Source organism: Protomyctophum parallelum (genome assembly GCF_964188405.1).
Source record: "Protomyctophum parallelum genome assembly, chromosome: 15".
Classification (NCBI taxonomy): domain Eukaryota; kingdom Metazoa; phylum Chordata; class Actinopteri; order Myctophiformes; family Myctophidae; genus Protomyctophum; species Protomyctophum parallelum.
This window is the reverse complement of record NC_139710.1, coordinates 10,565,019-10,581,428: the sequence shown is the minus strand read 5'-3', so window position 1 is coordinate 10,581,428 and position 16,410 is coordinate 10,565,019. Positions and strand designations below refer to the sequence as shown.

The 16,410-nt window shown below is 42.4% G+C and overlaps 1 protein-coding gene across 1 annotated transcript in view; it reads right to left on the bottom strand.

The window, feature by feature from the left end:
- Positions 1-16,410, bottom strand: part of osbp2b (oxysterol binding protein 2b) — a gene marked incomplete at its 5' end in the record, with an annotated part of 56,344 nt that overhangs the window by 1,331 nt on the left and 38,603 nt on the right. Inside the window, 13 exon segments of the mRNA XM_083784209.1 lie at positions 378-464; positions 467-597; positions 714-793; positions 796-873; positions 875-898; positions 1,223-1,318; positions 3,382-3,485; positions 4,162-4,282; positions 4,521-4,766; positions 5,242-5,394; positions 6,033-6,099; positions 6,854-6,977; positions 12,693-12,891. Coding sequence (XP_083640335.1) covers positions 378-464; positions 467-597; positions 714-793; positions 796-873; positions 875-898; positions 1,223-1,318; positions 3,382-3,485; positions 4,162-4,282; positions 4,521-4,766; positions 5,242-5,394; positions 6,033-6,099; positions 6,854-6,977; positions 12,693-12,891 — 1,510 coding nt within the window.

Here is a 16,410-nt window from a genome sequence, read left to right as displayed (position 1 = left end):
ATACCTTGAACCTTATTTCACATTCTGCATCTTTCACACAGCATTGGCTTTGTAATCCAAATATAATATGAACAAACCTGCAATCTTGCTGTATGTATAATGTAATCATGATATTAACTTATACTGTATGTCTCTGTAGTACACACATCTGTCTTTTTCAGTGTCACCAATGTAACTGTTACATGACCCTTTTGCTCGACAAAACTGACATTTTATTTGAGAAAAGGGCAGCATTTTTGTTAAGCAGCACATTTGCCTTGATAAGGTTTTAATGTTTAGTGTAGGTATAGTTATTATAGTTACTGTATGTCCCTTTCTTCTTTCCTTATCACAAATAAAACCAGCCCTATTCCTTCGTTCTGTCCCTCTGTCTTCACCTTCATCCAGAGCATCTGTGACCTCCGCTTCCCTCCGCCTCCTCACAGCTCTTTGTTTCTCCTCCAGCCTCTGTTTCTCTGAATTGCCTCGTCCCATCGACCTGCCTCCATCAACCTCTGGTCAGGTCGCATGCGGCTGTCACATATTGCCACTCCGTCTTCCATCTCGTTGAGGGTCAGCGCCAGCGCCGAGAAATGGTACATGTTCTCAGCATTCTCCCTTACAGAGCCAGGAGAAGAAGAGCGTAAGAGTTAAAGAGGAACTGGGCAGTAGCTCACAATATTAGGACAATATTAGGACAAAGCAATCCGTTTTGTTGTTGTTTTCTTGCTTACGGGAGAGGGTACTTCTTCCAAAGTAGTTTGGGGGAAAGGGTCTGGTAGACAGTCTTCTGCTTGCCTTCTGAAGCACTGCCCCACGACTACTCTGAACGATTTTGGCGCTCTCTATCTTCTCATCCCAGGTACCTGACAGGATGTAGTGGGCCTGGCCCCCCGCTGTCTGCGACCACACCCGTCACCTAGATGGTTGGATAGAAGAGAGAAAAACAAGGAATAAAATAAATAAGCATGGAACTCAAACAGACAGACCCACACAGAGCCGAAAGCATGATCTCCTGACGTGCACGCACGCACGCACGCACACACACACACACACAATCTCCTGGCAGAGATAATAAAACTGATGGGTCATATTCCAAGAGCTTATGCTTCTTTAGTTTCTGTGGAATGAATTAGTTTAAGCATGCAGATACTATCCAGCAGGAGGCAGCACAACATAAGTTCAATGCCAAGCTTATGGGCACACCACACATCAATGTAGGCTGAACCTGAAAGGGATTTACCTTGCGGGGAACTTCCCGGGAGAAATAACTGTAGGGTAAAAACTTGAGCTGACAGGTCTCCTTTGTCCTGTGGTTGACAATCTCAATGTCCCCTGACTGAGACAGAGGGTCAGACAGATGGAGTAGGGGGTAGAGAAAGAGAGGGGGAGAGAGAGAGAGAACAGAGAACATGAAATCAGATCAATACCCAGAAGAGGTTTACAGATGGACAGAGACAGAGAGAGGAAAGACATGGAAGCTTAGGGAGAAAGAAAAACATGTACTGTACCAGTGTTCTATAGTAGTATAGTCACAATTTTCATTCTTCTTACTATTTTACAATCAATTAACATAACAGCAGGCGATATCTAAATGTACACCGTATATCATAAACCTCATGATGGTGGATTGTTTTCTCAGGCGTATTAAGTAGATTGATAATTTCGACCAGGAGGCATGCCCTACAATAACATGTATCCAGTGGATTTAAAACAAATGATCAGCATCTACGAGTGTATCCATCACAAACATGCTCGCACACACGCACGCACACACACACATGCAATAATATCCATTATTACTTCAAATTCAGTGAGACATCAAAACCCATCAACAAAGGATTTATTGAAAAATCATTTTTGTTTTAATATGCTGCGGTTTATCGAGCCAGTCTCAAAGATCGAACCTGACACTGTCTAGAAAGAGAACGTGACATCACCCTATTGAAAGTATAGGAATAGCAAAAACCTCTCAAGATGGCTCCATTGAATGGTTCCTCAAGTTATATAGCCATGATCTCGACTTCACAATCAGCCTACCACTGCGTTTCTGATTTTGGTAATGAAGTGATGCATTTCGTTATGCCTGTCTGTGTTCTACAACAAAGCTGTATTGACAGACAGACAGATGAAATATAATCAGCAACACAAAAAGGCAGAATACATTCCATGAAAGTGGTAATTATGTATTATTAAACCTGACATTCAAAAAATAAAACAAATGAAAGACGGAATCTCTTGGACAAAAAGCTATGACACACAAGGCATTTAGACAAACAGACAGGTACAGTAGATTAACAGGGCCATCTTTCTCGCACAAAGGAGAGGTTGTTACTGCATTTCATGGTGTTATTTGAGATCAAAGTGAGATAAAGCCCCAGGGACCACAACGCTGGTGCACTGTAACGCCATGCTCCAATTTCCCTTCTTCACAGCACTCTGCACTGCTTGCTTGAATTATATACCATAGGTCACTGTTTCCCAAACAGTGGGTCGGGACGCATTTGTGGGTCGCAAGCACATTTTTGTGGGTCCCTTTGTCTTTTGTTTCCTACATCTTGTTTTTAATTTAATTCATATTATTTCAAAACATTTACAAAAAAAAAAAAGAAAGCTAAATGTTTCATGAATTGAAATTCAGAATAAGATGTTCCATACTGTATTGGGAGAAGCTGAGGTGTTCTGTGTTTCTGACGTTACGCTACGAGATGTTACGTTGCTCATGCGCCACCATGCGCAACAGAAAACATTCACCGCTATGTTGCAGTTTGTAGGCTGCAGTTGCAGTTTGTAGGCTATTAATTCCCACTAACGCTGTCAAACCAAGTGTTTGATAGTTCCCACTCATGCCGTAACCTTAGTGTGAGTTCTCTCTTCAGTTGTGGACGTGGATGTGGTGGGGTTAGTAGTAGGCTATCAGGGGTAGACGTTCTAAATGCACGGGCACGCAGCACTGGCGTCCACCGAACAGTGCAGGGCAGCAGGCACAGACAGGACATATTGTATGCACAGAGACCAAGGCAACCTGGGTCCTACTACAAATGGAATCAAATGGACCTGTATGGGTCCATTTGGTATCATTTCTACACTCTTCGTGTTGAATTAAGCCTAACCCTAAGGATTTTACTCTGTGTGTGTGTGTGTGTGTGTGTGTGTGTGTGTGTGTGTGTGTGTGTGTGTGTGTGTGTGTGTGTGTGTGTGAGAGAAGAGTACGAGCAGATTGACGCGCCGTTCACAATGCCTAGATATAAACAGGGTATGAGACTGGCAGTGGCGTAATTTGCATAGGGTTGCTGGGTTATGTGACCCCATACATGGGACTTCCACTGCAAGGGGCCCCAAAGTGTGCATATTTAAGCAGGTACTTTAAAGACTGCCAATGAGGAAGGGGAGCAAACTGACCTGGTCAATCCACAGCTTGCCAACGATGATATTGTGCACAGTGGAGGTGACCTTCCGCCACACGTAGTGGTTCCCACTGGATTGGAACTGCAAGTGAATGGCACCTGAGAACAGACATGGTCAGAAAAGAGAAATGAATAAACGGAACAAGAGAAGGGTTAGCCGATGGTGTCACTTTGGAGAATAATATTATGTCTGTATTTCAGTGATCTACATTGCATATGGATGAAGAGGAAGAAGTGACAGTACAGTACGTTTCTTTTTCTAAAATCACCATCTCGTGCAGTTGATGGGAAATGTCATAATTTCCCCACAGAGGCTTAACCCAAGATAATAAACAACAAGCATTGCACCGCAAGTCCCTAACATTACGCAAATCCCCATAGGAGGAATATAATGCGAAACAGGTCAGATAAATACCAGTGTGGCGTTATTATATGTGCATCTATCAAATCTATCTCATTATCATTTATCCTGGGCTGACAGGCCCATGCCCTACACCATCCCAGAGAGAGTTCTCTTTATGCGATACTTTATGCATCTGTCACGAGGGGTCATAAAATCCATCCCATTCATTCTCATGCCGGTTTCTGTGGCTTTAGAGAGTGCATGCGTGTGTATGTTTGTGTGGGGGTGTTATGCAATAGAAATCTCCTAATCTCAAGTGGTACTGTATACAGAATAGCACTCACCTAGTATGGTGTCCAATTTCTTTACTCATTTGTTTTCCTTGATATTATACACAGCCTAGAAATTATACAGTGTTATACAGCGTCTCACCCAGAGGCATTATGGAGATGTATTTGCCACGGAACTTGCTGGCTATGGTGATTTCCTGCCATAGGGTCCAGCCTCGTTGGGAAATCACATGATGAGAAGCTGCAGGAGGATGATGGCTCACCTGAGAAAAAGAAGGCGGGTGGGAAGGAGTGAAAGGTTACCGTTACAGCAAATGGATTACTTTATAGAATATTAATAAAAGAGAACACCGCACAGCAGGACTGATGCTTCGTTAAGTATTCCATAAAAGAATCAGTGAACAAATGTGAGGGCGTGTGTGCGTGCTCTGTGTGTGCGCGCGAGAAAGTACATTTGTGTGTGTGTGTGTGTGTGTGTGTGTGTGTGTGTGTGTTATTTACCTGCTCGCACAGCGAGCGGTAGCCATACTCCTCCCTGCGGTCCAGCTCGTAGCTCTCGCCCAGCAGGGGGTTGAAGGGCTTGGCCGTGCGGTGGACCGTGGTGGAGTAGGAGGAAATGGAGAAGGCAGCGACCAGGCACATCTGCTCCAGGGAGGATTCACAGCGGGCCGCCTTGTCCAGCAGCTCATGGTACTCCAGGTCTTCGGTCAGCCGCTGGAGCATTGACAGAGGCTCGTTGAAATTTACCTGCAAGGGGAAAACGCAGAAGATGCAATGTCTAGCACACACCAAGACCCCTTTTCCACCGGTTGGTTCCCAATGGGAACCGGTTCAGTTCTTTTAGGATTTTAGTCCATGAGCCAGAGCTCCAAAATTGGTGGGAAAACTATACCCTATATTAAATTGTTTATAGGATCAATACAAGTAAATTAATACATGATAACCCTTCCACAGTAGTAGCTTTATCATATTTTCGACTATTTTGCATATTTGCCTCATTTGCATATTTAAAAATGTAAAATTTGTAATACAATAAATCATCGTCTTCGTGTAAGTACTCAATTGGGGAAATTTCATGGTGATAATAATCTAATATAGATATGGTTTTTCCCACTCAATTCATAATTAACGTTTAAATTTTGGAGCTCTGGCTCATGGACTAAAAACCGAGTGAGATTCTGTGTTAATTGACCGTGCACATACCGTGCGGCTCAACACTTACGGGCATTGGGATCTTGGAGAGTTCCTTGCCGATGCAGTTCTTCATGATGCTCCACAGGTTGAGCGAGTAGTTGGGTTTATCTGGGACGTGTGTGCGGTGCCGTCTGCGGGGCTGCAGCTCCTTCCCCGCCAGGTCGTTACAGTTTGGAGACACCTGGGATTAGAAGGTAGTGTGACGTGCAGGAATTATAGGAACCTTTCAAACCTTGTGTCAAACATGGAGGAACACTGTCAAGAGGGGATCTGCAACATCATGTTTCCATAAAGCCGTGGTTTTGCGAAAACACTTTTGCGCTTGCAGGGGGGGGGGGGGGGGGGGGATTTTTGGGCTATCTCGAAAAAGTGGAATGCGCAAATGGGGGTATGGAAACACTTGCAGAAAAGATTTCTAATTCGAAAGCATTGAACTCGCATTATATAGCTTTTGAACAGTTGGAAAAGAAAAAAACAAACATGCGAGGTTATCTGTCTGTAGGCTTGCTCTCCCCCGGTGAGAGTGTTGTATAGTGCAAAACACTGCAGTCCTTAAACCTAATCCTAAGGTAAGGTAAGGTACGGTAAAAATATGCTTTTCTTTTTTCTAATTGAAATCACTGAAAAGGTGACAGAGAATGAACATAAACAGAAGAGGAAGTGAGGGAACAGAAAACAGTGGCAATTAAGATCTAGGGGAATTATGCAGAGAGCAGCTGTACATCTCTGGCACCACTGGGGTGTGGGGGTGCCATCAGAAAGGACAGCAGTATGTATTAAAACTAAGCCATGAGGCCTGTGTGTCAGTCAGACACTTACATGGTCATCCTGGTTCCAGTCATTGGGATGGCCTCCGCTTGCTTCGCTCAAGTTACTCTGAGAACGCCTGAAACATAATGAACATGGGATTTCACGATAAGCAGCGTACACACACACACACACACACACACACACACACACACACACACACACACACACACACACACACACACACACACACACACACACACACACACACACACACACACACACACACACACACACACACACACACACACACACACACACACACACACACGTGACTGTGTCAAATTTGATCAAGACAAATGCTCATCCGAGATGATGTGGGGACATCAAACAAGAAAAACGGGTTATGAAAAAGAGTATCCAGAAATGTTGCACAGCCGCAGAAACAGAAATCTGAACTGCTTTACTTTCCTGCAGCAGAATGAAAGGCTCTCTATCCAACCAGGCAGCAATCTCCAGATCTAGGTCAGGGGTTCTCAACCCGTGGGTCGCGACCCCTAGGGGGGGGTCGCCAAATTATTTTGGGGGGTCCAGTTTGTATTGGGGGTGGGGACCCCCCAACTTTAGCACAAACATGGAAATATTTGTGCAAGGTTTGAAGTGCTGTTTACTGCCATTATAAGAAAAATAAACAATTACGTGAAAGAAAAATGTGTAGAGGTACTTCCTTCACCATGCACAAGGAATTTGGTGCTGATCGGTTCGGCAGTTTAAGAGATTAGCCCCGGAAAAATAAACAGACAGAACAAAGACCCACAGACAGACAGACCTCTTCTGGGCAGCTTTCCTTCTGGGGGGGCTGAGTGTTGGTCACTAGGTGAGACCTACAGTACCTGTGTTGTGTATTCTCTGTGGCCGTCACTGTGATGAATGCAGGGGAGTCCTCCATGGCATCAAAATACTCCGTATCCTCATCTTCATCACTCGCCTCCTCTTTGAGCGGCCTCTCACTCCCTTCTGGCAAGACACACAGATTTCATTATGTACTGTACAAGAGAATGCTTCACAGTGTGCAACAGCTATATCACATGATTCTGGTTTGTAGACAGGGTTAAATGAGGAAAAGTGGATAATCACATACCTATGTCGATTAATCAATTATAATCTGCTTAGTTAAATAGGTAATCTTCTTGCTGGCTAACTTGCCCAAATTAGTTCCTCAGGGTACATTTGTCACGCCGAATATGCAGGAGTATTCACGGATTAAATAAACTAGTCCGGTGGTGTTTATTATCAATATTATTACTATTACTCAAAAAAAGCCCCCTGTACCCTCAGACTCTGGTCCAGTGGGCAGCGAAAAAAGAGTAAATGTATCATTATCAGACCTAAAATAACCCTTCTACTTCTTGTGTATCTTGTGTGGATATGCAGGTCTTGTAGTAGAACTAGTGGATCTTACTCAAATTAAGGGGGGAAAAGTATTATATCTCTGCTGTCGGGAACAAACCACCTAACTCAAAAATGTTCATTTTTCAGGAAATGAAAAATATACATTTTTCATGAAATTAAGAAAACCGTATATTTTGAAAACAAAGCAATACTGCCTCATCAAAGTTGGTGTTGTGACTTCATATATTCAGAGCATACCTATGTACACGCACCTCGACAGTGGGTGCAGGGCCAATAAGGCAATTATGGAAGGAGGTAGGGCCCGCACACCATTCTTTTGGTAAATAATGACTTTATTGAATAGACAACGTTTCGATCTTCACAGATCTTCGTCAGGTCAGTATACAAATCTAGAGCGCCGCATATCTTTATATGCTGATGATGTAATATTATTCCTAAAAAATGTGGAGGTATCTGTTCCAGCTATTCTTGATCTAATAACACCATATGGTCGCATATCTGGCTACAAAGTAAACAACTCTAAGTCATCCATTATGCTTCTGAACTCGGAAGAAAGATCAAACCCTCCCGGTCATGTTTGTCACTTCAGACCAGTAAATGCCTTTACTTATTTGGGAATCCAAATTGTGCCAAGGTTGGAAGAGGTGGTGAATGCTAATTATAACCCAATTTTAGCCACAATCGAAAATTCAATTAATAGATGGTCAAGCCTTTCAATATCTTTGATCGGCAGAATTAATATACTCAAAATGAATGTACTTCCCAAGCTATTATATTTATTTCAAAACGTACCCTTGTCACCTCCACCAAACTTCTTTTCTAGAACCAGGAAATTGTTTACCAACTTTATTTGGAACAATAGACGTCCTAGACTTAGATTGTCCTTGCTTTATCTACCCTATGATAGGGGGGGATTACAGTGTCCTAACTTGCTGTGGTATTTTTGGGCTGCTCAATTGAGAACACTAATGTTCTACTTTACAACGGATGCGGCGCCGGCATGGAAAGATGTGGAATCGAGCTCCTTGAAGTTGCCACTCCCCCTTTATATTTACTCAGATACTTATAAAAACCTAAAAAGAATTACAAGCAATCCTATAGTTAAAACAATGATTGAAGTCTGGCATGAGGTCAATATATATTTGGGAGAACATCCACGTCTCTCTCGCTTCAGCCCAATATGGGGTAATAATCAATTTGTGCCAGGTAGAGCTGATGGGGGGTTTAAATGATGGGCTGATAGGGGAATAGGTCAATTAAGGGATGTATTTGAGAGGGGGCGGGGGAGTATGCTCTCGTTCGAGGAACTTGTCATTAAATATGATATCCCTCGCAAACACTTCTTTAAATATCTGCAACTGAGGGATTTTATTAGATCTAATCTGGGGCAATCCATGCTGGCCCCATCCACGTCTGTGCTGGAGAAAGCTTTGGTTCGGAAGGGGGATAATATCAGATTTCTATGCTCTATTGGTTGACTTTTCTCCTGAATCCTCGGAAGATAGACTTAATGCCTGGAGAACAGATATCCAGGAGGATTTAACAGTGGAACAATGGAGTACAGCTTGTGCACAAGCTCAATCCCAGACTGGGAATACTCGTCTAAAACTTCTACAATACAATTGGCTTATGAGAGTGTACATCACACCAGTTAAACTCAATAAGTATAATTGTAATATTCCAGATGTATGCACCAGATGCGGTGAAGATAGAGGCACATTGTTCCACTGTCTATGGTCCTGTCCAAAATTGATGGAGTTTTGGGGGAAGGTCGGGCAGGAAATACAGAAGATTTTGTCAATAAATATTGTACCAGAACCAAAGTTCTTCCTGCTCGGTCTATACCCAGAGGGACACAAGATAAAGAGTAATGAACAAATGTTTATAGATATATGTCGTTTACAAGCTAAGAGAATGATAGCATTGACCTGGAAGAGGCCAGACAAACCAAGTATTACACAGTGGTTCAAGGAATTATGTTTATGTTTACCTTTGGAAAAGATTGCATACATTCTTAAGGACAAACAAGAAAAGTTTCAGGAGGTGTGGGGACGTTTTATAAGTTACATAAAGAACAATAATTTGTCACATTTAATGGATGGAGCTGAAGAGGAGTAGTGCTGTTGTTGTTGTTTTTTTGTTTTTTTTTGTTATTATTGTTGTTTTGCTTTCTTTATACCAGTAATTGTCTTGTAATGTTCATTGTTGTTTTTTGTATGTTTGTATTGTCAGTTGTGTGTGTAAAAAAGGAAAATAAATACATTGTTGAAAAAAAAAAAAGGACTGAGGGAAAGGGCATGAGCTAGAAGCTACCGTAATTTCCGGACTATAAGCCGCACCTGAATATAAGCCGCACCAGCCAAATTTAGGGAAAATCCCATATACAAGCCGCACCGGACTATAAGCCGCACCGGACTATAAGCCGCAGCTACGTTAGCTCAGAGCCTGAGATGGCTCTGCGTTAGCTGTAAAAATCCATAGATTAGCCGCACCGTTGTATAAGCCGCAGGGTTCAAATCATGGGTAAAAAGCCGCGGCTTATAGTCCGGAAATTACGGTACATAGAATGTCTCATTTCATTATCTTGATTCAGACCTTTTGGAGACATGGTTTGTAGTGTATGTATATAAAAACTTTCACGTCTAAGTAGGAGGTTGTCTACATTGCCCCCCCTTCGTGGAGTCTTGACATGTTCTATTCCAATATACCTCAGGGAGGAGACATTGTGATGTGCTTCTGTAAAGTGTACAGCTACTGGGTTGCGCTCATCTTTCATGCGTATGTTGCTTCTGTGTTCTGCAATTCTGGTCTTCAAACATCTGGTTGTCTTCCCTATGTAGGCAAGACCACAAGGACACAAGATTAGGTAAACGACATTCTTTTGGTTACATGAAATAAAACCTCTAATTTTCATATTTTTCCCTGTCTGTGGGTGATTGTAAGTAGTACACTTTGTAGTAAAGTTGCACTGGGTGCAGGAACCACAGCGATAGTTGCCATCAGGCATATCTAAAAAGGTTCCTTTTGTTACTGGGGGTAGGTCAGATTTGAAAATATGACACAGGAAGAATGTCTGGTAAAAAGACAAGTAGCACCTACTGATACCAGCACTTGCTGTTTTCTACAATACTCCCCCATGGGGAAAGAGTTTGAGAAGATCATAAAAAATCACTGGCACATGGTAAACACAGATCCACAACTGTGCAATGTTTTTAAGAACACTCCAAAAGTGGTGTATAAACGTCCCCCAAACATTAGAAACATGTTGGTGAAATCTGACCTACCCCCAGTAACAAAAGGAACCTTTTTAGATATGCCTGATGGCAAATATCGCTGTGGTTCCTGCACCCAGTGCAACTTTACTACAAAGTGTACTACTTACAATCACCCACAGACAGGGAAAAAGATGAAAATTAGAGGTTTTATTTCATGTAACCAAAAGAATGTCGTTTACCTAATCTTGTGTCCTTGTGGTCTTGCCTACATAGGGAAGACAACCAGATGTTTGAAGACCAGAATTGCAGAACACAGAAGCAACATACGCATGAAAGATGAGCGCAACCCAGTAGCTGTACACTTTACAGAAGCACATCACAATGTCTCCTCCCTGAGGTATATTGGAATAGAACATGTCAAGACTCCACGAAGGGGGGGCAATGTAGACAACCTCCTACTTAGACGTGAAAGTTTTTATATACATACACTACAAACCATGTCTCCAAAAGGTCTGAATCAAGATAATGAAATGAGACATTCAATGTAGCTTCTAGCTCATGCCCTTTCCCTCAGTCCTTTTAATGTGAGTTGCTTCTGTGTACCTGCATCCTGAGTCACCACTAGAGGGACTTATATGAACCCTCCTATATCCAAATGGACCCTTACTAGTTATTCTGTATTTCTGTACTTATGGTGTCTATACTCAACTGTTCTATGTCCACACTCATAATGTGGTACTGGAGTCTCAACTAGAGAGAAATGTTTTTAAGTAATGTTTTTAATTTGACGTATTCTATGTAAATGGTGTGTATAAGTATATTTTGTATACTGTCACAATTCTGGCTCCTCATGGGTAATGGGACTCACCTGTGTTTTGTGGGGTGGCACATAACGGGGGGAGGGACTAGATAAAAAGTGATGAAATGTTTGCATCTGTATACTGACCTGACGAAGATCTGTGAAGATCGAAACGTTGTCGATTCAATAAAGTAATTCATATATTGTCAATTACTTGCACTAGCCCTTACCCGTTGTGAGATATTTGCCCCCCCCCCCTTGTGGCTGTGGGGGGTACTGCGCCCGTGCGTTTTTAATTCACTAATAAATTCATTAATAATCATGAATGTGTCAAATCAAAGAAAGGGCTTCGTGGGAGCGATTGGTGCAGGCAATGAGGAGCTACGGCTCTGACACTAAAGCTCTGACACACAGACAGACAGACAGACAGACATTGTTAGAATTATAGTATGATGATGATATAGTATGATGATGATGAGAGGGGGAGAGGTGGTGGAGTTAGCTGCTTTAGCAGTTTGAAGGTCCAATGGAGTTATTAGGTTTTATCCAAAGCACAAGTTAATTTGTGTCAAATTGTGTCAAATGTCAAAATGTTCTGAATATTTTGTGGCTTGGGGCCATTGGGTCCAATATTTATTTCAGTTCAGTTCATGTTCACTTCTCCCATTGGAATGAATAAACTGCAGATTTTTTATTTATTTTTGTCTGTGGCACCAGTGCAGAACGCACCAGTGCAGAACGCACCAGTGCAGAACGCACCAGTGCAGAATGCAGTGGCTGGAGGTGTTTGACACATGCACAGTAGTAGTACTAAGCAAAATCAGGTGCAAAATCTTAGATTCAACCAAAGTTGAAAGGAAAATATGAAAATTGAAAGTATATCCTATTGAAAGGCATTCATTATATTTGTGCAAAGTTTGGAGCCAGTTGCACTACTGATGTGCCATTAGGAGGCGAACGGATAAACACTGTAACTGTACGCCTTGTGTCTATATCATTGAAATACTTTGTATTTGAAATAAATACTTTATTGAAGCACCATGTAGCCACCTAAATCCCAAGAGAAAATAGATCTGTCTTTCATCAGTTAAGTCAATACAAAACATGCTACTTTGTGGACGATGTTAAAGCACTAAGACCTGTTTACAACAGGTTCCACCATTTTCAATTTGTCAGAACATTAAACACATACAAAAAGGTTGTCCGTTATTCACTTTTTGTGAATATTGCCCATATTCACATTGGCTGCCGTGTGAATATTCAATCAGGTATTTTGAGGTCCGAACACAGGACAGCAGGACTCACCCTTGTCGGTGGCGGCGGGACTGGCTGTGTTGGCAGCGAGTGTGGGGGCTTCTCTCCAGGCTCTCTCAAGGCTGTTATGCTGCTTGGCTAGCTGCTCAATGGTCTCCTCCAGGTGGGCACGTTGTTCCCGCTCATACTGCAGGGCACGCTGCCATCTCCGACTGTGAGTCTCTGCTAGGTCTAGGAAGTCTCGACACGCCTGGGAAAAGGGTAAATACTCAAATATATTATACAGCATATATTTCCTATTCCATGATCATTTTCATGACCCTCAAAAAAACATTTCACGGGCCGCATATTGTAACCTTTTTATATTCTCAAATATCTGTCGAGCTGCCAACCTGCGCATTGCCTACTTGTGCGCAAGCAGAGCGCGCCATGAGGTGCGCTCACCACTGCTGGTACGACTGCTGCTCTGAGTCCTAAAGCGCTCTGTTGTGGTCAGTGGTCCCTCATTGCCCAGTGGAGTACACATACACACGTACCCAGCCGATACACACCCCCTATTGACCTTATACCAATTTTGAAACGTACTTTAGTTACGTCATCGAGAACAGTGGTTTCTCATTGGCTGGTGGAATGTACCGACATACATACCCAGCCGATCGCTATTCTTGGTCCCTGATTGGCCGGTGGACAACACCGGCATACGCAGCCGATTACAGTACAAGCTCTCTGCTTGTGCAAGTAATTATATATTTTCCTTAGCATCAACTCCAGCTTATGACGGCAATGGTGAGAGAATGAGGGAATTCAGTTGCATTTTAGCATCAATCATTGCAATAAAGGCTATTGTCATCATTATCGCCATGGTTTTGAACAATCATCATTATGTCAATATGTAGCTTCCATGACTTTTTGTACTTTTTGTACTCTGCACTGCGCTGCTGAGTGTGCAATATCACTTCCCGTCATATCCTAGAGCACATCACATTGTAAGGTTACAAAGGCAGCATTAGCCACAGGCACACTCCTTGGCTGCAGAACAGACAGTATTGCGGTCAGAATCGAACAGCACTGTCAAACTGTCCATGAGGCCTCTACCGCTGACTCAACATTATTGCTGAACAAAGAAGTTACTTCAGGTCAAATTATAGCACTAGCATTATTCCACACAGCATGCCTGCCAGTCTGGCCACGGAATGAGTTCAAAGGTCAGTGAACCTAAATTACACACCTGACAGCTGACAATACATGATGAAAGACAAATTAATGATCTGTAAACTGATGCTGCACACTGTACAGTATGTTTGACCGGATTAACTTCTTTGTTTTCTGCATTAACGACGTAAGTAAACTAAGCTATATTTTTGAATTGCCAAAATGTAATTTTGTGACATTTGTACTTTTTTCCCTTTTTTGTGTCAACATTTGCCAAGATAAGTGTGACAGTGGGCTTTTACTAAATGCTTCGCTGGAGGGATTAGTGCCATTGGGATTGTTTGATACTGTAGCTAAAACCACTTGGACATGATACTGGCTACAGTCACGCAACTCTGATAATCCCTGTCCTCTAAGCCTAGTACCAAATGCATGTTGAGATAATATAATTATATCTTCCTCAGACAGATAGGCTTTATTGCCTTTTGGGCAGCAGGAGGAACAACAAGGTCACTGGCCAAGGCCAACTTAATCCATTTCCGGAGAACAGGATATCTATCCAACACAACTGAAGGGTTTCATTTCACTACTTTATCCCAGACTTCCAACCCATGAGAATTACAAATCTAACAATATTTTATTCACATTTCAGGGATATTTATAAATTAGCACATAATGTCCTAGAAAAAGTGCTTGTATTAAATGTGTTATATTTCATTCATATTGTAGTGTATGTGATAGATTTTTTTTATTTTTAGCATTCACTATGAAATCGTAATTTTTTGTCCGTCAGTCAGTTTACTGTACACTGTACAGTATGTGCCCTTCTGATTGGTCAGAATATGCTATCCCACTATTGCTAAGAAAACATTGCAAGCCATGACAATGAAACAATGAAAACCACCATTTTCCAGTGTGAAAATGCTGGAAAATATACTTACGTACCAAACTGAAATCCTGCATGTAAGGTTTGGTACCAAGATAGCTTAGTTATATCACAATACTACTGTACAAATAAAATAAATCAAGCAACCCAACCCTAACTTGAAGGTTCCTCAAAATATCAGTTCAATGACTGATCCATCCATCCACTGTGATCTGGGCTAGGAAATTGTAACTAAAGCCACTGTCTGAAGTTGATGTTGTAATTGAGTTGTCTCTTACCTTCAGCAGTATGTCATAAAATGTCAGACACAAAGGTTTGGTCTCACTTTTAAAGGGCATGTTGAGCTGCTCACTTCCTCAGACATACACAACTAAGCATTACCCTAAAAAGGGGACATTTCCACTTTTCTTTTTTGCTGAATGTGTTGAATAAAGAGACAGCAGCAGCCTTGGTTCAATGGCCCACGTGAGGAGTTGCATCAGTAATAAGTAAATAAATGCACCTTCCATTCAGGGTCAAATACTAGTTAATGTAGCTCCATCCGTCTCCTGACATTCATGCCTCTGTTGTTCACCTTACTCTCCCTCCCTACTCCATCAAACCTGTTGTTCCACCTTACTCTCCCTCCCTACTCCATCAAACCTGTTGTTCCACCTTACTCTCCCTCCCTACTCCATCAAACCTCTGTTGTTCCACCTTACTCTCCCTCCCTACTCCATCAAACCCCTGTTGTTCCACCTTACTCTCCCTCCCTACTCCATCAAACCCCTGTTGTTCCACCTTACTCTCCCTCCCTACTCCATCAAACCCCTGTTGTTCACCTTACTCTCCCTCCCTACGCCATCAAACCTGTTGTTCACCTTACTCTCCCTCCCTACTCCATCAAACCTGTTGTTCCACCTTACTCTCCCTCCCTACTCCATCAAACCTCTGTTGTTCCACCTTACTCTCCCTCCCTACTCCATCAAACCTCTTGTTCCACCTTACTCTCCCTCCCTACTCCATCAAACCTCTGTTGTTCCACCTTACTCTCCCTCCCTACTCCATCAAACCACTGTTGTTCACCTTACTCTCCCTCCCTACTCCATCAAACCTGTTGTTCCACCTTACTCTCCCTCCCTACTCCATCAAACCTGTTGTTCCACCTTACTCTCCCTCCCTACTCCATCAAACCCCGTTCTCTCCCACTTTCTTTGGGACTAGCTAAGGGAGAGACTGCAGTTCTACTATTAGCATAAAGTAAATCTATACAGTAGCAGAATCCACATGATGCAGAAACCCAAATAGACCTTAATCCATTGAAATTTGCCACCCTCTGCTTAAACAGAATTAATTTACCGTATGAGACTAAAACTACTATTAGTAGTATGCGGTGCCACTTCCTCTAACTTGTTCTCATTACAGGTCCATTCTGGCTGTGCCTAATGGTATTTTAATGGGATCTAGGCAATCGAAGAGAGACTGTGTTATTGCTTGTCCAGTAAGTCTTAGATTCCACCGCAAATTAATCAAAATATGGCACGGCCAACATGCAGAACAAAATGGATCATAATTTTGAGCAGTAGATAGAAGTACAATCTACAGCACACCATGCATTAGAACCCTTTTAGTTGTATTAATCACAGTTATAGAACTAATTTATCTCTTTAATTTACTGTCTCTCATCCACAAACATGTCATATAAAGCCAGAAAAGGGCCAAAGTGCAGAGTTTCATCCCCCACACACACAA